This window comes from Marmota flaviventris, chromosome 3 (assembly GCF_047511675.1).
Source record: "Marmota flaviventris isolate mMarFla1 chromosome 3, mMarFla1.hap1, whole genome shotgun sequence".
NCBI lineage: Eukaryota > Metazoa > Chordata > Mammalia > Rodentia > Sciuridae > Marmota > Marmota flaviventris.
In genome coordinates, this window is record NC_092500.1 from 118,179,361 (window position 1) to 118,201,039 (window position 21,679).

The window sequence follows — 21,679 nt, forward strand, 5'->3', positions numbered from 1 at the left end:
GAGGGGAAGTTGTGGGGAGAAGGGGAAATTTCCCTTTACATGTGCTTCCTCTTTGTCTTTTAGAACTTCCCAGCAGCAGAGGGGTGTGAAGTGAGAATCTCAGTTTGTAATTTTCCATCAAGCACCCCTACTCAACATCCCTCCGGCCCCTCTCAGCCTCTTCTGTGAGGTCCCTCATCAAAAGAAAGCTAGAGTGAGTCTAAGTTCTCAGGCCATTTGCCTCTGTGATTCTAGAAGTCAGGCTGAAGGTTGGCTCTGGCAGAGGAGGACCCGGCCTAGCCAGAATCCACATTTGTGTTACCCCCATGCCCAACTGTCACGGTGCCATCTGCATTGCTGTGCCTGCCCTGTCTCTGAATATTGGGTCCAAAATGTATTGATTATAGAGTTTATCGCAAAGGGGTTACTAGAGTCCAGGAGACTACCTAGTTACAGCTACTAGAAAACAAAATATCCAGCAGCTCCAAATTCACCCTCTTACCTAGCCTGACTCTCTTTCCCTCTCTCCCCAGGGAGTGGAGCTTGATTTTTCCCCCAAAGAGAAAGTCCTCTCTGCCTCATTCCTCCCTGCCCTTACCTCGATGCCTCTGGTCTGAGTCTCATTGGCTTAACTTTGAGCCATCCTTATCCCCTTATTCAGTCCAACTGGAAAATTCTGAGGCCAGAAACCCTGTCTTTGCAAAAAGAAGGAATCCTAGAAATTCTAGCTAAGACTGGACTGTTTCCATACTGGGAAGAGTCCTGGATTGAGAGGAAATATGGCCAAGTGAATAGTGATCTCACTGCAGTAAGAACTACTGTACCCCCTAGAATGTTCTCAACACCATCATCTTCTAACTCCAGGCATGCTTTTAGAGGACCTGGAGTGGAACCTATTTCATCAGCATCTAACTCAGGCTCAGTGCTTTACATGTTACCTCATGTAATCCCCTTAGAAATCTTGAAATGTAGGCATTATTAGCCCCATTTTACAGAAGAGAATGCTAAGGAGAATATATGCTAAGTGATTTGTCGCACGGCCATGCACTGGTCAATGATAGAACTGGGATTTGAATCTGGGTCTCTTGGTTCCAAAAATCTATGCAGTATGCAGCATACTATTTACCAGACCATACATACATAAATGTCAGGGGTTTCATTTCATAATTCTTTGTTTCTGCTGCTAGCATTTAAAACAATACTGCCTCACAGTAGGCATTTGGTTTTTACTGATTACATGGATGTATGGATGAACTGACAGACAGATAGACAGATGAATGCAACTTGATGGGGAAAACATGATCCCCATCTTTCCTATCCTGGGAAGGCTTTGCTCTCCCAGGACCAGGGAATAAGCTAAAGCAGGGAGGCTCAGGTCCTGCTTTTCTTGAACAATACTGCTGTGATGAGCAGGACTGCTGGGCCACAGGATGAACACTTTTTTAGGACTGCCTCTCCCTTGCCTCCTAACAAATAAGTTTAACTCAATAAATGTGTATTCTCCTTCATGGAGCCCAATGCATCATAATGTCTAGGTGGGGTGAAGCTAGTGGACAGCAAGGATGTCTCATCTCATCCTGGGCTTTTCTGTTATACTGACAGTCCAATGTGGGGTAAATACAAGGGATTTGCTTGAGTGTCCCCAGGGCAGCTGTCACTATTCTCTCTACTGGGTGACAGTGACTTCTATGATATAAATAATATTATCCTCATTTTTCAGAGGAGAAAACTAAGGATCCGAGAGTTTACCTTGCCCAAGGTCTTACAGCAAGTCTCAGTAAAGGAGTGTGCTCAGCTGACTGTGAGGCCTCTAACTTTGTGCACGAGTGCACATTTGTCTAAGGATAGTGAGAAACTGTGTGTACACACATGTATGAATCAGAGACCTAAATATATCTGTTTGTAAGGTCTAAGGCACGAGGTCTGAGGCCCCAAGGCAGCTTGGTGAGCCAAGTGTCCAACAAGTGCTTGCTACCGCACTAAGCCTCAGTTTGGAAATCTCCAGTTACTCATGCTTCTGCTGTTTGCTGTCACCTGCCCAAGACTCTCCCCACCTGCTTCTCTAACAGGTGTAGCCTTTGGACAAGGGAGGTTTCCCATCCTGTTGTGCTCTCTTCCTCTGGAAATTGTCTCTGCCATTCCAGGCAAGGAAAGCAGATGGGGACAAAAACAGCCCTCCTCCACCCCCACTCTCATCTTGTCCCCTCCCTTGGCCTAAACCAAGTGCAGGAACAAAACCAGCAGCATTTCTCACATTAGTACCTGTCAGCTCCCCACTCCTGGATGGCCAGAGAACCTCCCCTCACCCATCTCCCCAAATGTTTAGTGACCTCACACTCAGGGCATCAGAAGATTGAAAGGACTCTCACACCCACGGCCTCATTTGAGCCCTACAACAGACAGATGGACATATGAATGCAACTTGATGGGGTTGTAGGTGCAGTGCATGGTGCATCTGAAAAATGAACATGAAGTCCAAGGAGCTTCCACACAGACAAACAGCAAGTTAGAGACAAGTCAGGACCAGAACCCTAGCTCCTGATTTTTGAGCCAGGCAGTGATTTTCACACCATATTTTACCATTTGTGAATCTCCTGAAAGGGACTCAAATCACCATGACTGGACTTTGCCTTCCACCTGGAACTTCTTTGCAGCCTAACCCTAGGGGTTCATCTCTACAGCTTAGGCCCTAACAGTGAAGTGGAGGTCATGGCAGTGCCACCCCCTTGTGGCCACATTTAATGGTGACAGCAACTTTTTGCAAAACATAAAAGGAGCAAGGCCATCCTGGGGCGGTGGGGTCCCTCTACTGGCAGAGCTGGGGTAGTGCCCTCCTCTGCCAAGGCTCTCCTTTCCCTCCTCCCATAGGCAATGGCAAGGCCTGCTGGCCCTCTCTTAGGTCCCCAGCACCAGGTCTTGGGTAGGCATGCATAGACCAACTTTAAGGGCAGGCAAGGACACAACAAAGGGAATGCAGGAAAGAAGAAGCTGCAACCAGGCTTTTACTTTCCTGTAGCTAGTGCCCAGGACTCCCCCTTCCTTGCCTCCATCTCCTTTCTTATCCTGCAGAGCAAAGGAGGAGAGAAGGGAAGCATGGGGGAGGTGTGGAAGCTTCCTCTGGTCCAAATGTCTGATAATGAAGGGTTGTGGCTTGGCCCTGTCACCCTCCCACCACAGCAATACCCTCTGCTAAGTGGTCCACAAGGAGAACTCACTGAGGGAAGGTGAGGGAAGGGAGAGGAAGGGTCCTACAGCCACAGATTCAAAGTGGGAAGGTGGCCAAGGCACAAGGCAGAGGGCAGAAACCAGACAGAACTGCGAGAGTCAGTGGGAAGATGGGTTTAATGGAATGAAGGGTAGAAGGCCAGACACCAGCCATGCTCTCACCCCGCCAGCCCTCACCCAGCTTCCCAAGCTGCCTCAAAGGGGTCCTCTTGATACTGGCATCTCACAACTGTTTAGACCACCCCTGGAGCAGGGAAGTTGGAGTGGAAGGCCCCCAGTGCAGAAGGCAGATTCCCAAATATCTTTTGGGATATTTGGCAAATATCTTTTGTCTTGTCTGCCCCAGGTGGGGAGCAGAGAAGCAGAGAAGGACTGCATTTGCCCTCTGCTTTTGCAGTTGGCCCCACACCCAAGCTCACAGGCACCATCTGAGAGTCTGGACCCTAGCAGTGAGACTCAGGTTCTTTGAGTGACGTTCTGAGAAGTGACGTTGTGTGTGTGGCAGGGGCAGGAGGTCCTCCTTGGTTCCATTTGGGCAGCTCCTCAGCTGGGCATGTGAGCTGGCGGATTCTCTGCAAGGACAGTGGAGGTAGCTGTCACATGGTGGAGTGGGGGGCTGTCTGCCAGAACCCCTTATCATCAAAGTCTTCCTGCAGCCCCATAAACTTACCTCCAGGTACCAGGCCTATAATCACAGTCTTGCACCCACACCAGCCACTGGCTCCTCTGTGTACCAGTTACTACCCCTGCAGGCAGCCCACCATCATCCAGGGGCCTTCCTCACCCAACAAGGTGCCGAGCTCTGACCGCTTTCCTCCATACCTCTCTGAAGGGGCCCTTGAGAGTGCTGAGTTTGTAGAAGCTCCATGCAGGAATGCAGACCATGGAGGACAGAGCCAGGAGCCAGCCCAGGGCATCACCCCACCATGGGTATGTGTACTTCTTATTGTAGGTCAGTGGAGTGTACTTGACCAGGGAGAACAGGAAGGTGGCCTGGGGGTGGAAGAGGAAAAGAAAGAGGAAGTGGTGGAGGGGGGACCGTGCCTTCAGCCCTCATTCCCCTCTCCCCACAGCTGGCCTGTAGGATTTGCATCCAGGATTATCTGGACTAGTCTCCAATCTCCACCCATATTCTGCTCAAAATCCACGTCCCCCGTCTGTACTTCCAGGGTATACACCACATCACTCCAGGGCGCTTATATCCCTGGACACCTTTAGGACATGACTGTATGTCTGCTGGGTGCTTTAAGTGTTTATTCTCCCACTCAGGAGTTTGGACAATGAGTACCTCCTGGTAGTGATCATGCCTCCCTCTCCCTCTTTCCTCATTTATATTGTACACACAGTGGGGGCTCTGGGGACTTCTGACAGAAGCAGATGAAGCCAGAGCACATCACATCATAGTTTAAGACTCAAACTCTGGAGCAAGTTTGAATCCTTGCTTTCTATGACTTTCTGGCTGAGTAAGTTGCTTCACCTCTTTAGCTTCAATTTCATCTGTAAAATGAGTGTCATTGGTAGTCAGGGTTCTTGTGTGAAACTCTTTGTGCCAGGCACAAAGTGCGTGCTCTATAACTACTGCTATTATGACCACCATGGTTATCAACATTATTCTGAGTAGCCCAACCCTTGGGCTTCAGTTCTGACTGTGACTTGAGACTCACACTGGGCTGTTGGTCAAACTGTCTAACAGCCTGGACCTCAGTGTATCCCTCCGTGAAATGGAAAGGAAGAATCTATCTTGCTGTAGTTTTCTAGGCTCCAACAGGGGGAGGAGTGAAAAATCTAAGGTGATTGTCAACTCCTAGGGAGAAGTCCACTCAAGAGCTAATGACCTCCACCCTGCAGCCACCATCATCTCTCCCTCCCTTCATCTGTCTTTACTTCTTGAGGACTACCTTACCGTGCACACAGCTGGCGTGAAAAAGAGCCAACAATATTTGATAAGAGGCCATGGCCTGTACCCAATCATATCTTCAATGTTGTCGTAGAAGCGCCTGGCTCCTACCACGGAGAAGAGAAGAAGGAAGGGGGAGAAAGGACATTCTTCAGCATCTGAAGAGTCAGGAAAAGGGCCACAGACTAGGATGGGCAAGATATTATGGTAGCAACCAGTAATACTTGGCTTAGGGAGAGGCGACACTTCCTGGTTATTAAGGTTGTTAAAAGATGAAAAGGCTGGGATGAGACAGGATGTGGACCCATCTGAAATGGTCCAGGTGTGCTATGACAGGTGTGTGGGTAAGGCCCTTCCAATGGTAGCCTCTTAGGATTGAGACTTGAGGTTGGGTAGGGTGGAGTCTGGGGAAAGGTGGTGAGAGCTATAAATATCTCCCCTTGGTCTAAGGGCCCTGGGGTGAAGGAGAGCACTGGAGTTAGAGTTGGTACCCAGCGGGGAAAGCCACTCACCATAAACCCAAGCCACACAGAGAGACTCAAAGATGGCCACGAACAGGAGGCACATGCCACTGGCTGCATAGTAGTCAAAGAGCTGAAACACGTACATGCCACCCTGGAAGGAAGGAGATTAGCCAGAGAAAACAATGGACTTACCCCCATACCCCTCAGCCTCATGACTTTGGAGCACAAAGCAACATTGGTGAGGATCACAAGAGATAAGAGAATGCAGTATGTAAACTGTAAAGCACTAGGCAGATATGGACAATAATTGTTTTTTGTTATTGTTTTCAGATAGAAGATGAAATCACACAGCTATTGCTCCCTGAGAACATTTAGGGATTGATTCAGAAGCCTAAGGCATGGTGTGTACTCTTTTGAGAAAGAATCAGGATATAGGTCATCTGGTATTGTCAAACTGACAAGCTCCATTGCCCTTCTTCACCCCTGAGACTTCACTCCTAGGGCCACCCTTCTCCCTTTGAGGTCCTTCACTGAACTTGGTTCAAAGACCTAGGAAATCATACCCTCTTGCTAGAGAGGCCACTCTAGAGGACTTCCCATCCATCCTTTCCATAAGTTTTCACTTACCATGGAGCCAACTTACCCTTCAGCCATCTTTTCTGGGTGGGGAGTGGGGGAGGGGGAAGAGGTACCCTGACTCCCAGAAGGCCTGTCCTGTGACCTGGAACCCTAGCAGCATGCCCCACCTGACAGAAACAGTCCTCGTGGCTCTGCCTCCTCACCAGGTCCCCCCTTCCAGCCATCCAGACCCTCACCTCTGTGAGCATGACCAGCCCAACAAGGAAGGAGATGACAGACACTGCAAGGATGAGGATCTCCCTCCGGTTCTTCTTGCGGAACATCCGGGGATACATGTCCACCAGCGCCGTCACCAGGCTTTCTACGCACACAAACTGGATGAGAGGGCAAAAGAATTGGAGGGAAAGAGAGCTCCCACAATAAGCCTGTCAGCCAGCTCTGGCTTCTTACTCCTAGGGTCAGGCCTGCCAGCATTCCTGTCACCAGTCCCCAGAGCTGCGGTCTTTGCGTGGTCAGTGTGGACCTACTCTACAAGGTTCTCTGGGTCCACTTCTGACATTTGCCCAGTCCCCAACTATTTTGAGGATCCTTGGGGAATAAAGCTCAACCTCATACTTTCTGTGCCCCCTGCCCCAGCCCCCCCATACCCACTCATCTCTCATGCTCTGAGTGACCACCTCTTGATACCTGGCTATCTAGTCCCAGAAGAACGACCATGAAGAAGAAACAGCAGGCCCAGAGGGGAGAGAAGGGCAGCATCACCACAGCCCGAGGGTAGGCGATGAAGGCCAAGCCAGGGCCTACAACAGAAGCAGAGCAACACAGCTCCAGGCCTTAGTGTCCCAGGGCCTCCCAGTATGGGACCTTGGAATAACAGAGTTGGAGGAAACCCCAAAGTTACCATCATCACCACCTTCCTGGCCCAGGACAAGCCACCCAAACTTCTATCGGATCCCTGAATTTCCAGAGCACCACCCATCACATTCTCACTGGCAAGAATAGAACCTAGAGACCCTAGATACAAAGGACTTTTTGTAAAAGAGTGATGAGCCTCCAGATCTACTGCTCCAAACCAGAAGTTCCAAACTTGGAGTGAGTTCAGGAACCAGCAGGCAATATAAATATGTGAAGCTAATTCACTGTAAAATAAGAGGAAGTTGTAGGTAGGGCCTGGTGAGAAAGGGAACAATCATGGTCCGACTGAGGGCAATCACAATGTGTTTAGGAAGCAGATGGTACCAAAGAAAATACCTCTAGAGCTGGATTTGGCCTGGGACTTCTCACCCTACAGTAAGTAAACTGGCATTAATTTTAGAATACCATTGACACACACGGTATTCTCAAAAACATGAATGTTGTTTTCAGTTGACTCAAATGGCAAAGAACAAATGCACATGACAGAGCCTGGCTTGTCCATAGGAAACTTCTTCTGAAAAATAAAAAGTACCACTGTGATCTTGGACCATCATCTGCTTCTTCAAGTGTCAGTTCCCATACTGGGAACAGGTTTATATCACATGCTTCGTGCAAATGCCTCACACAGTGCTTGACACATTCAGGTTGAGCATCCCTCAAATGAAATACTAGGAACCAGAAGTGTTTGGGATTTAGGGGATATTTGCATAAGCTTGACCAGTTGAATATCCCTAATTTGAATATCTAAAATCTAAAATGCTCCAAAATCTGAAACTTCTTGGCCATCACCTCTGGATCCTGATTGCCAAAGTTTCAAACCAGGCTTACAGAATCCAGTGCCTTCAGCGCTTCCCAGCAACACTCACCTGACTCAGCAACCTCAGAAATAGGCACCCCCTGCTCCTGAGACATGAATCCCAGGATGGAGAAGATGGCAAACCCGGCAACAAAGCTGGTGCCACTGTTGAGGAAGCAGAGGGCGATGCAGTCCCTGTGTGGGGGCAGATGGGAGAAGAAGGCAACAGGCCAGGTCAGAAAGGGGCTATCAAAGTCTCAGTCTGCAACAGGAACCCCCGGGAAACACAACCCCTCCTGGCAGATACTCATTCTGACATCTTTGCAGAGGCCAGGGGCAGGGCTCCCTAGCAGAATTCAGATGACTATTCAAAGGGTCAGCTCTGCCCCACTCCCCTAACCCCCCACAGCTTGCTCAAATATAGAGTAAATCAAGGTGGTCTGTTATCATTTGTATATGAAGTATCCCCCAAAGACTCATGTGTTTAAAACCTTGGTTCCCAGTGCAGCAATGCTCAGAGGAGGGGTTTGGGGCAAGTGACTGCATCATGAGGGCTCTGACCTCACCAGTGGATTAATCCATTGATAGCTGAATGGACTACTGGGGACATGCCCTTGGGGTCTATATCTTGTCCCTAGTCATTCCTCTCATCCCCACACTCCTGCTTTCTCTGCTTCCTGGCTGCCACGTGCTGACAGCTTTCCTCCACCATGCCTTTCCGCCATGATGCTCTGCTTCACCTCAGACACAAAGCAATGGAGCCTGCAAACCACCAACTGAAACCTCTGAAACCACAAACCAAAATAAATCTATCTTCCTCTGAGTTGTTTTTCTTAGGTGTTTGCCACAGCAACAAAAAGCTAACTAACACATCATCCTAAAAGAATGGTGCTCAAAGGAAGTAAAATGTAAATCTAAATATTACCAACTGCCACACAGCCTCCCCTCCCTGTCATATTGCTTCCACACTTCTTGAAGGCATTGCAACTCTGATATAATTCCTTCTGACATGGACATGGATCATTTAAAACAAAGAAACAAACAAATAATTCTTGGGCATCTAGATTTGATTTTTGAAATGCATGATAGGATTTTTTTTTCCTGCTATATTTCAGCTAAACTAAAATTGGCTTAGATTCTCTGAGCACGAACCAGGTAGGCAGGAAGGAACACTGGGGAGAGGACATAAAGTAAGGGAGGGGCCTATGGGAAGAATGCCCAAGAGATAAAGTGAAAATGGGTATTGATTCAGTGTTTGCTGGGGCAAACTAAGCAGGCAAGACCAGGGCTCCACTGTATGATATTGCTTCTCAGTCTTGCTTAACTATAACTCCAGATCCCACTGACCTCTGAATCAGCCAGGATGGGCTAGGTCCCTCTTTTGGTCTCCCACTACTATTCCACCTTTTTCAGAAGCAATCCCTCTACACATTCTAAACCCCCCATAGCTCTGTGGTATTGGAAACTGGGGGTACAGATAGGGGGCAATGCAGGAGCTGGTGCAGCTCAACCCTGGTCTAGCGTGGCTAGGGAGACATCAGAGATACAGGCGTGTGGTTCAGGTCCCACTCTCCCAATCACCTGTAGCAGTTGTTGTGATACTTGTTGTAGCTGCCCAGGGCTGTGAGGCAGCCCAAACAGATGGCAAAGGAGAAGAAGATCTGGGTGCCAGCGTCCATCCACACCTGCAAAGGCAGAAGAAAGCTGAACTCCAGGAGAGCCAGGCCACTGGGCCTCCAAGGGAAGACACAGGCATGAGGCAGATGCTGCCTAGGGATGGTGAGAACCTGCTCTCAGCCATTGCCGGCACTCTCTGCCAACCCCACAGACCCAGTGGCTCTTTTCCCTGGGCCCCTGGATGGAGTATCTTGGGAACCACCAAGATGAAACAGGCACTAGGCATTCAAAGAACAAGACCACAGGACCCTGGTGGAAGGCCTAGGAGGACAGGGCAAAGCTCTAGAACAAAGCTAGGTTTGAGATCAAGTGTTCTATAATGGGAAACAAAACCTGGGTTCTGCCCCCACTTTCTCCTATTCCAGGTTCTCATAGCACTGTGACCAGCAGGGAAGGGATCCAGGTACAGGCTCCCTAGGGCTGTGGGTCCTGGATATCAGGGCCATCTCAAGCATGTAGCTTTGTTCCTCCTCCTCAAAATCCTCTGTCTGAAAAGCAGGGAGAGTGATCCTCCACTCACAAGAAGTCTCGAGGAAGAACAGAAATGCATATGGAAAATACCTATCCAGCTAAGCGGAGGCATGGTTATTGCTGTTGTTATTGCAGCTGGCTGACCCCGCTTTGCATGTTGTGATTTAATTCTAACAGCTAGAATAACATCCCGATGAGAAAGAATATCAAGGCAACAGGAGTAAGCAACTCTTCAGAGCTGCAGGAGATGGGGTCCTGTGGCTCCAGACCCTCCCCAGGCACCCTCCCTTCAGGAAACAGTGCACCACCAGGGAGCACCAACTGTGGATGCAGACATTGCCCAGGCAGGTGTCCTTACAGAGGGACACTGAACAGCTTATCTGTGCCTTCTGCTTAGCCTACTCAGGACCCCCAAATCCTCCAGCCCCCATGGTTTTCTTCCACTAAAAGCAGCCTCCAGTTCCCCCATAAACTAATGCTCCACAGCCTTGGAGCTTCCCTGCCCTCTAACCATCACCACCACCCTCCATCTCTTTGCCCCTTGCTCTCCCACATCATACTCAGCCATACCCAAGTGCCCATTTTCCTTCACATTGTAAGGTCGGGGGACCCATAGGCAAGTGAACTACCTCAGAGTCAGCATCCCCGATTGAGACAGAATATCAAGGGCTGGAGGAGAATCCAGAAACAGTGCCATTTTCAAAGCTTCCTGGTGGTCCTAATGAACAGCAACCAGGTGTGGGATCACAGCCCTATAGCCCTGAGAACTGGCATCAGGGAAACACCTAGGACACTCCTTTTGTTATATGTCCATTTCTGCAGGAATGGGGATCAAGCACAGAAAGATGGAGGAAAGGCGAGAATGTTTCCCATCTTCTGTCCCTTCACTCACTGGGAATCCTATCCCTGGTGTTCCCTGAGGCAGGAGTTGCCACAAAGGAAAAAGGATCATGTAAGAAGCACAAAAGAAGTACTAAGGGAAATCGTGACTTGGCTGTTCATCTCACCCGGCATGGGTGGGAGGTGTAGGGGGCAGGCTGAGAAGGAGTTGGGAATACAGACTAATGAGAACAGAGAAACTGCAGGAGGTTGCAGCGTTTAGAGCTCAAAGTCCAATGGAGCCTTTGACCAAAGCCCTCTCCCCCGGGGGGCTTGGCAGGCCCAGCTCTTCACAGAGCCACTGCCTGACAAGCCTGCTGGGATGGGAGATTGGAATGGGGTCAAAAGGAAGCTGAAGGAACACACAGAGCAAACTGTTCCATTCCCCACCACAGGCAATCTCCTCCCATCTGCCCATTCCAGGAGCCCCGGTTTCTAGAACTCTGATGTGTCTTTGGCTGGGGCAGAAGACAGATCAAGAAAAAAGCAAGATTGAAAAACACTTGTTAGAATGTGGACGAAATGAGGCTGTTCACAGGAAAGAGGAAGAGAGAAATCTGTAGAAAATCCAGGAAAGACATTTTCAATCTTGACCTCTCAGAACCTCCCTTTTCTCATCAGAAAAATGGGTATAAATACAACAAATAAAATAATGTGTACAAAATGCCTAACACATAAATAAATTAGTTTCCTATTGCCTCCTTTAGAAAACAGCCTTTTTTTTTTTGATACTGGGGATTGAACTCAGGGGGTACCTACCCACTGAGCCACATCCCCAGCCCCCTTTTCTATTTTTACTTTGAGACAGGGTCTCACTAAGCTGCTTAGGGCCTTGCTAAATTGCTGAGGCTGGCCTTGAACTTGCAAATCCTCCTGCCGCAGCCTCCTGAGTTGCTGGGATTACAGGCATGCACTACTGTGCTCAGGTTAGAAAACAGCATTTAAAACTTTTAAATAATTCATATCCTTTGGAAAAGATCTATCACATGATTAAGATAGCAGACTCCAAAAAGACTATTTGGGAGGAAACCCTAGCTCCCCAACATGCTAGTTTTGTGATTTGGGGCAAGTGTCTTTGAGTTTTCTAAGCATGTCTCTATCTGTAAAATGAGGCTAACCTCTGACTCACAGGGTTGGTGTGAATATTAATTTTGTCAAGCACTCATGCAAGCTTTTGCTGCTGCTTATTGCTGCTACCATCTTACAGAGCAACTCACCTTTCAGTGATAATGAGATAGCATTGATTTCAATGTACCACGCTAAATAAGACTAGTTCTAATCTGTCGTTTCAACCTCCTCCCTAGACAAAACCTTCATCAGAATTACTTAACACAGAAATGTAAAAGGTTCAACAGGGCTCTTTGGACACCCCATGTCATCCCCCTGTCCCCATCCATCTACCAAAGTTCAGGAGAATGAAAGACAGGATGAGGGAAAGCAACATGCCGCCTAAATGAAGCACACATCAGGTGTGGGGGCAGGGGCCATTCCCTAGTGTGAAAGGGAGGTGCCCTGGAGACCAGAAAAGGTAGCAACTCGCCCAAAGCACAGCAAGCCTGGCAGAGAAAAAGGCGGAAACAGGAGGGGAACACAGCAGTGTCTCTGCCTGGCTCCCAGCCCCCAGCCTCTGTGCTTGGCAGAGAGAGATGTCTTTGGTCTTTGTGTTGGCTAACAGGGATTTTTGCACCTTTCTCAAGTGCCAGGCAAATGCCAGTTGGAATTATCACACTTCCTGGGGAGTGCCAACTAGATTCAATTAGGGCTCTGGCAGGGCATCCACCCTGCAGGTGCTTCTCTGCTCACTGATGACAAAGGCCTGGCTTCAGCATGGGACCAGGACCAGGCTGCTCTTGAAACAGCTCCCTCGCTACAGCCTTAAAACACTTGGAAGACATATGCTCCCTGAACAGCCCACAGCTGGCTGGGGTTGGAAGGATGGTGTCCAGAGTGCAGATTAAAATAAGTCTTATTCCCTGCAGTAACCCAGACACAGACTCATGGCCTTGTTAATTCTCAGAGTTGAAGGCTACCTGGCCCACTTTCAAGTTGGCTGGAAGCTATTATACACCAAATATGGTACCTAGAACAGGCCTGACACATAATAGATGCTCAACACATTTTTTGCTGAATGAGTGAGCTTGTGAAAGAAACAAATATGAGCAGACAGGAACCTTGCCTTCAAGAGGAGATCTCAAAAGTATACGGTATTTAATCATCATTCAGACCTGGTTCCAGTTGCAGGTGTGAAGATGGAAATTCCTTTAAGCTCTCTAGGCCTCAATTTCCTTTTCTATAAAATGGAGACACCTCATTGATCTGCTGTGAGGATTATCTGAAACAATGCATTTAAACCTCTCAACAGTGCCAGGAACATAATAAGCCCTCACCAATTGTTAGCTATAAATAGCTGATCAAGACAAAGCCCTCTTTCCTTTTCCTCTTTCAGCCTACCTGCCCGTCTCCCTGCCCATTTCCCCTTTCTCTCAACCCAGCCCTATCTGCAAGGAAAGCTGAGTTTTAGCCACTGGTTCACAGCTCTGCAGCTCCAAAACCACAGTGCTTCCTCTTGCATGGCAGACCCACACCAGACTCTTTGCTTGACCTTCAAAGCCTTTCTCAAATATACTGCCCCCACAACCTCCTGCTTACTGCCTACTCTCTATCACAGCCCTTGGTTTCATATAAGTCAAAAGGGCTTATGATTTAGGAAACAAAATACACCTTTACATTGCTTTTTTTTTTTTTTTTTTTTTTTGCCCTGGGCTCACAGTTTACTCATTTGTGCAGCGAGGAGGCTGCACTAGATGATCTCCGGAATCCTTTTAGCTTCAACATGTCTGTCTCTGTAATCTGACTCCACAAACTTATTGCTGTCTGCATAAAATGAGGAAATAGCAATCTGCATTTCTATAATGTGTAAGAAATGAGAGAAGCCAGAATATGGTGGTACACACCTGTAACCCCAGTGACTGGGGAGGTGAAGGCAGGAGGATTCCAAGTTTGAGGCCACACCGTCAAAAGGGAGAAAGGAGGGAGGAAGGAAAAAGAAAGAAAAGAAATGGAAGAGCAAAAAGATAAGTTCTTCCCACTGGAAGACCATTGAGAAACACCCAGGACAAAGATCACTTGATTCTGTGGGGAGATTTCTGTGTAGGACTGGTCTGGCTGCTTCTGGGAGCCACATCAGTATCAGGAAAAGTCAAGAGGGAAGCCTCACAATTCTGCCAGGGGGGCTAGGAGATGAGAGTGGTTTAGCTTCTAGATCACCCCAAATTCTTCCCAACAGAGAGCTATTGCTTCTGGGGTAAACCGAGTTCCTGGGTCTTGAGAAGGAACTCTGGAGCTGCATGTCTGTCCTTGTCTCTTTCTCCCTCTCAGTGTTTTCAGTGACTGTGCTCATGCTGCACTATTTGAAAGGTCTGGAAGGCCACCTTATAGTCTCGTAAGCCTGGAAAGTCACCTGCCCTTGAGTCTCCTGGGGGCCCTTGCACAATCACAGGGAACCTTGGACAACCCAGAGGAGCATCTCTGAATTATACAATACTCCCCTCTGTGCCAGGGAGGCAGAGGCAGAGACATGGTACTGAACTGGATAACACAATCTGGGAGGCTCTGGGGTGGAGCTTACCCACACTCCCATTGGCTTTGCCAGCTTTCAAAATGGCGCTCAAAGAGGAGAAAATAAGACAAGCAGCACCACCCGCTCCCTCCCTGTGGAGCTGTAAGGAAGCTGACTATCTCTGAGGGAGTGTGGGCAACCAAGGAAGGGCGGAGGGGAGGGGAAAAGACCCAGCCAACTGACAGGAAACTTAACACCAACCCAGCTAGTGTGGGGAGGGGCTGGGAACTGCCCCCCCCCCCAAAGGGTCACATGGTGGAAGGAAGGCACCAGACAAGAACTAGAGAGGAAGTTTGGGAGAAGGAAATGGAGAAGAAGAAAAAAATGCAAACATGAGAAAAATGGGTAGACAAGAGGAAAGGAGCTCAGCTCATAAGAAAGGTGTTCAGTGACTGACATATTTGCAGTCCCTGAGAAATATAGCTAGGGCTTCAGGCCCCCTGGGTTCTCTGGAAGCTGTGGACCAAGAAGGGGCAGTGTCAGACACCTTATAACCACAAACCACTGCTAACACATGTCTGCAGAAGGAAGGGTGAACCCCACCATCTCCAGGGATGCCCTGGGATGAGCCAGGAACCAAGACCCCCCCAGAGCAAAGCCTCCAGAGCCCCTGCCTGTGGCTTCTTACCTGGGGATCCCACAGACGTGTGAGGTTGGGGTACAGATAAAACTGAATTCCTTGGGCGGCACCAGGTAGTGTCACTCCTCGAATTAACAGGACTACCAGCATGAGGTAAGGGAATGTGGCTGTGAAGTACACCACCTGGTCAAGAGCAGATGAGTGACAAGGAACTTGTGAGTTAGGAAGGAGGGACCCCAAGACTCGGCAGCAGAGACAAGAGGCAGAAGCTCCCACCCCACCAAAAAGGGCATGGGAGTTCCTCTCCTGCTCCCTCCCTCCACTGTGCAGCTGTTCAGCTCCATCTCCCTGAAACCTTGAGTCACTACCTCCCTCACCCCTCCTCCCTCCAGTTTAAGCATTTGCCTTCCCCAGCACATATTCAGTAAATATTTGTCAAGTGACTGAATGAATTTAGGCATTCTTCCAACAAGAGTGCTTGGAATTCTGGCAAGAGTTGTCAGGTATGAAAAGATCTGTAACATGTGATCTCTTCCTCACAAGAGTTTACGAGCTTAGCACAACCAGGCAGCCAAATTAGAAAAGAAGTCTTGTTGAAGCCTCCAGTTCGAGAGTCCAGCTTAGCATACCCTCTAGCACCTCAGACTCCCAAATTCTTGAGTTGGTTGGAAATCATTTGGAGGTGAACAGTCTTAATGGAATTCCTTAGCCACAGAAATGTTGTATATGAAATAAGAAGCCACAGTGTTCACAGTGTTCAGTATGCAGTGTGCTCACACACATGGAAAATTCCAAGATGAAACTCCTGGAAGTGTTCTTCCTGCCTTTGTTTCTCCTGTTTCACTTCCCAGAAGCACATGGGATTCATTCCAGGAGAGGCACAGAATCAAGGAAGGGAAGCACATAAAATCTTCGCTGGATCATTCCCTCCCATTCCAGACTAGACCACAACTGGGTGACAGTCCCCAGACTAGGGCAAGGAGTCCTAGGATGGGGGGGGGGGGTGGCTGTCTAACACAGACCTTGCCTGTGGACTTGACCCCCTTCCAGATGCAGAAGTAGCAGATGACCCATGCGAGCAGGAGACATAAGACCAACTCCCAGCGCAAGGCCCCCAGGTGCTGGATGCCATCTGAGATCTTCAGGACTCGCCTCCTGGGGAGAAAAGAGTGAGCCTGGTTCCACTTTGGATGTCAGCCTCAGGTCTCTCTCTGTTATGGTTTGGATGTGAGGTGTCCCCCAAAAGCTCACGTGTGAGACAATGCAACAAGGTTTGGAGGAGAAATGATTGGGTCAGAACCTTAACTTAATCGGTGACTTGTCCCCTGATGGGATTAACTGGGTTTTGGCTAGAGGAGGGAGGGGTGTGACTGGAAGAGGTGGTTCATGGGGGCCGTGGCTGAGGGGTATATATTTTGTATCTGGAGAGTGGAGTCTCTCTCTGCTTTCTGATCATCATGAGAGCTGCTTCCCTCTACCACATTCTTCTGCCATGATGTCCTGCCTCACCTGGAGCCCCGAAAAATGGAGCCAGCCTTTGATGGACTGAGATCTCTGAAACCATGAGCCCCTAAGTAAACCTTTCCTCCTCTACAGTTGTTCTGGTCAGGTCTTTCGGTTGCAGCAGTGAAAAAGTTGACTAAAATTCTCTCTCTCTCTCTCTCTCTCTCTCTCTCTCTCCTTTCCTTCCTTCCTTCCTTCTTTTCTTCTTTCACTCCTTCCTTCCCTCTTTTCTTTCCTTCTTTCTTTTTTTGCGAGGTTGGAGGGATTTGGGGTGGAATCCAGAACTTCATACATGCTAGTCAAGCACCCCACCACTGAGCTGCACCCTAGCTCTGATTCTCAGTTTTGTAGCCTGTGGGTCTTGTAGAGCCATGCCTCTGGGCTCTCTCTGAAGGTAGGTCAACTCTTTTTACTGGGACTGTGAGGCTCTCCTTTGCCTGGAGATGGAGCTAGATTTAAAGGGTGGCAAATAAAAATTGTGCCCAGGGAAGTTTGCTCTGAGTACTAATTTAACACAGGGAAAGAGGTGCAAGCATGCATTTTCTCAACCAGGATTTTAGGCTGTTTTGTTATCAGGGATCACACACTGGGTGAATATCAACATTTGGGGGAATGGGCTGGATAAGGAGCAACATACAAGAGTCAAAGAGAGGAGGGTATTAGCAGAGTGAATACACATGCATGTTCCCTCTCTGACATGAGGAAAAGGCCAGCACAGCCTGAGAAGAACTACAAAATTCTCATCTCTGAAATCAGTTCTGCATTAACCACAAATATAGACACCACAGAAAAAGGCCACATAGGTGACAGGACCAGGAAAGAAGAAACTCTTCTTGCTATCCAGTGAGAACTATACCCTCTACCCTTCTGTGGAACACACCTCCCACGTTCACATAGGGAAAGGCCTCACTTACTCCCAGAACTCGATGACAGGGGACGTGGCATTCTCAGTGGTCACATTCAGGGATCCATTGGTCTTCTGGAACTCTACACAGTTCTCTACCCGTGGGTCCCAGGGAAGGAAGAAAGAGAAAGTTCATCAGCCAAAATTTGGCAAAACTATAGAGAATGGAATGGAATTTTAGGAGAATGAAAGTAAGGTATCTGGAAAGAACTGGGCTATAGTTCTACAAAACCTCCTCATCCTCAACAAACCCACCTCACCTCTCCTCTGCACATTTACTGTGGGCTTATAGATGTTTGCATGAATATTCTCCTTAAAGCATGATCAGACAGCATTAGGTAAGATGCTCTGGATGCTAGCTGCTTCAAAATACACACTAATTCCCAGGAAACCATCCTATGTAAAGTCACAGCCTTTGAGGAATAGTATGAATGCCTTCTAGAAAGTAATGTAGCACAGAAGCCAAGAGCTCAGATACCAAGGCAAGGTCAGAAAGCTCTGGGTTGGATCCCAATGCTCTGGATATCTGCTGTGTGACCTTGTGAAAACTCTGTGCTCTAAGTGTCATTTCCCTGATCTCCAAAATGTAGACATTAATGTCTCTCTAGTAGGATTGATAGGGGGATTAAATTAAAATGTAAATCTAAAGTGCTCAATAAAGTGTTCTTTATTATTTGTAGTCACTTTGGAGTTTCACATAGAGAGTTGACATTCTTTTTAATATTTTATCAGTATAATAATCCAAGGAAATATTAAGACAGATACTGTTTTCCCCATTGTATATATGAAGAAAATCAATCTTCCTAGAAATTGCCTGTCAGAGTTCATAAATGATCAAGTGTGGGCTGGAATCCAAGTCAACAAACTGCCCGGTACTTTCAAAAACCTTTCTTGTTATCTCCACTACCACCTGGTGCAGGTCACCATCATTTCACAGCTCCTAACTGGTTTCTACCTTCGCTTCCCTTGTCAAATCTCCATACAGCAGCCAAGATGATTATGTTAAATCCCATCTCAAACCCTATAATGGGTATCTCATCCCACTCCAAAAAAACCAAAACTCCTTCAGCTGCCTTCAAGGTCCTCTTTCATCTAGCCCTCAACACCTCTGCCCGCATCTCCTAACACCCCTCCACTCTCCCTGTTCCAGCCACACTGGCTCCAGGCTCGACCCTGGACGTTTTGGGCACCACGCACCTCAGAGCCTTTGCATTTACTGTCCCACTAACTAGAATGGTTGTCCCCCTATCTTAACAGCTTATTCTCTCTCCTCCTTCAAATGAAAGTACAACCTCAGGAAGGCCTTTCCTGATTGTCCTATTAAAATCCCCTACCCCTAAACTCCCAACCCCATTCCCTGTTTTATTTTTCTCCATAGCATTTCTTCTAACATAATACATGGCCTTTCTCTCATAATACATACTACTTATTTATTTTGTTCATGGTCTGTCTTCCCTTGCTAGAATGACAATTCCAGGAAACACATTACCATATCCCCAGTGCTTAGAAGAGAGCCTGTTAAATGGTAGGCGCTCATGGAAGGCTCTCTCCACTAAACCATATCATTCTCCTTGAAGAAAAGCATTATTTCATATTGATGACAGGATGGCCTACGCCATTCAAGATGCCAGGCTCTGATTGAAACCAGACCCACTAATAGAGGGGACAAAAAATGTTTGAAAACAAAAGACTCAGGTATTCAGCTTGTCTCAGACTTATCTCAGAGATCCAAAGACAGATAGGCCTACTCATGTCCTGAAACAAAAGCTCTAGACAAAATTTCACCAAAATTCTTTCAAGAGACACTCTGCTAGGATCTGGATGAAATGGTTACTATCTGATAAGCTGGTTGTCAAAGATGATTCATGTGCAAAGATACAAAAAAAAAAAAAAAAGAAATATTAGAATAAAAAAGATTTTTAAATCTTGCCTTCAACAACTCTTTCTTGAAAGCTAGTCAGCACCATGCTAGACACAAAGGCTATGGAGAGAGAGTCTTTTCTGCCTTGAGATCCTGCCAACTAGTGGAAAAATCGAGCCAAGAAACACAAAAAATAAGGTAAGTGCCACAATAGGGCTAGGTCTCAATATACATACCAGTAGATACATTTGAGAAAATTTTAATCCAATCTTAGGGTGTCGGGGGAGATAACCTGACAATGGACAAATGATAGTATAATAAAAGTAGTGAAAGAGATGGGCAAGGAACTGCCTGAAAGGAAATGTGAAATATGAGAATGGTAATGGTGGGCTAGGGGTGTAGCTCAGCGGAAGAACATTTGCCTAGCACATGCAAGACCTTGCTTCATTCCCCAGCACTGAAAAAAAAAAAAAAAAAAGGCAGGGGCAACATCATAAGGACATGAAGAATACCATGTTAACCCTGAAAAAAAATTTTTCCTTGGCAAGTAAAGGATTTAAACTCCAGTTCACACTGAGTAATTTATCTGCACAAGAAAGAACTGATTGTGTCTGTTATGGTTTGGACCTGGAATGTCCCCTAAGATTCATGTGTTGAAGTCTTGGTCCCCAAAGAAATGATGTTAAAAAGAGGTGGGGCTTTTGGGAAGTGATTGGATCATGAGAGCTCTGACCTCATCAGTGGAGTAATACATTGAAGTAAAATTATTCAGAGCTGAATGGACTATTGGGAGGTGATGGAAACTTTAGAAGGCTGGGCCTGGTTGGAGGAAGCAGGTTACTGGAAGTGTGCCCTGAGGGACTATATCTTGTCCCTGGGTACCTTCCTTGCTCTTTCTCTTCATCCTGGCTGCCATGAGCTGAGCATCTTTTCCATACCATGCCTTACTGCATGATATTCTGCCTCACCTCAGGCCCAAAGCAATGAAGCCAGCCTACCATGGACTGAAACCTTGGAAACCATGCACCCACAGTTTTAATTTTTAAGTTGTTTTTCTCAGGTATTTTGTCACAGCGATGAAAAGCTAACACAATGGCCATTCCCACTTCAAAAGCAGAGATCTCACAGACAAGCTCTGAAATATTTTTGGACAATCAAAGCAAGTTGTGTGATAAGAAACCAAGCAGAACAGTGGTCAACATGCTCCCCATCTGTACTCTCCAAAAGGATAGCTACTAGTCCACATAGGTATTTAAATTAAAATTAAGTAAAATAATTTAAAATTCTTTCCTCAGAAGCTCTAGGCACATTCCAGATGCTCAATAGACACATGTAGCTGGTGCTACTGTATTGGACATGTGGAGAACATTTTCATCCTCATAGACAATTCCTTTGGACATCCTTACCCTAGATTTTTGTTGTTGCTGTTACTTTCAATATACTAGATTCAGTGATTCTATTGCCATAGGTGGCTCACATTGTGTTAGAAGCACAGGAGTTAATTGCTATTATAAATTTTATTGATGACATACAAAACAGCTCGTTCCCTAGTTAAGTCCAGATAAATTATAATTTGAGAGATCTAAAGTAGTGTCAGAAAGAAGACATGAAAAACAAGTACATAAACAAATAATAGACATATATATCAAACACTATTTTTCACCTTGAAACAAATAAATGGATAAACTATATTTTAAAAGAAGTCAGTTCTATTTGCATAAAATATTAATCAAATACATGAATTTATTTTTTAAGCCTATGACATTTTTCTTGTGACATTGGTGAATTCTCAGTATTTAATTTAATTTAGTTTTATTATTTATTTATTTATTGGCAGTGCTGGGACTGCATTGCCTGAATGTGGCAAATGCTTTTCCACTGAGCTACATCCTCAGCCCCTTACAATTATTCTTTTTTAAAAATTTTGTATTCATTCTTTTTAGTTATAAATGTAGAATGTATTTTGACTTATCATACATACATGGAGTTTAACTTCCCATTCTTGTGCTTGTACATGATGTGGGTATATGAATACATAATGTGGTCATGTATTCATAAATGAACATAGAAAAGTTATGTCCCATTCATTCTACTGTCTTTCCTGTTCCCATCCTCCCTCCTGTCCCTTCATTCCCCTTTGTCTACTCCAGCCCTTGCACTTATTTTTTTTTTTTTTAAAGAGAGAGAGAGAGAGAATTTTAATATTTTTTAGTTTTTTTTTTCGGCAGACACAACATCTTTGTATGTGGTGCTGAGGATTGAACCCGGGCCGCATGCATGCTAGGCGAGCACGCTACAGCTTGAGCCACATCCCCAGCCCCCTTGCACTT

At 46.8% G+C, this 21,679-nt stretch overlaps 1 protein-coding gene across 1 annotated transcript in view; it reads right to left on the reverse strand.

Annotated features, from left to right (window-relative positions):
* Nucleotides 1-3,367: 3,367 nt before the first annotated feature.
* The window catches only part of Slc6a13 (solute carrier family 6 member 13), a 36,118-nt gene continuing 17,806 nt past the window's right edge, over nucleotides 3,368-21,679 (reverse strand). Inside the window, exons 4-14 of the mRNA XM_027951153.2 lie at nucleotides 17,499-17,583; nucleotides 16,104-16,236; nucleotides 15,130-15,264; nucleotides 9,437-9,540; nucleotides 7,926-8,050; nucleotides 6,832-6,944; nucleotides 6,381-6,518; nucleotides 5,614-5,716; nucleotides 5,108-5,208; nucleotides 4,027-4,197; nucleotides 3,368-3,776 (exon numbers count right to left, since the gene is read on the reverse strand). Coding sequence (XP_027806954.1) covers nucleotides 3,648-3,776; nucleotides 4,027-4,197; nucleotides 5,108-5,208; nucleotides 5,614-5,716; nucleotides 6,381-6,518; nucleotides 6,832-6,944; nucleotides 7,926-8,050; nucleotides 9,437-9,540; nucleotides 15,130-15,264; nucleotides 16,104-16,236; nucleotides 17,499-17,583 — 1,337 coding nt within the window. The 3' untranslated portion in view covers nucleotides 3,368-3,647. The remainder of the gene's footprint in view (nucleotides 3,777-4,026; nucleotides 4,198-5,107; nucleotides 5,209-5,613; nucleotides 5,717-6,380; nucleotides 6,519-6,831; nucleotides 6,945-7,925; nucleotides 8,051-9,436; nucleotides 9,541-15,129; nucleotides 15,265-16,103; nucleotides 16,237-17,498; nucleotides 17,584-21,679) is intronic.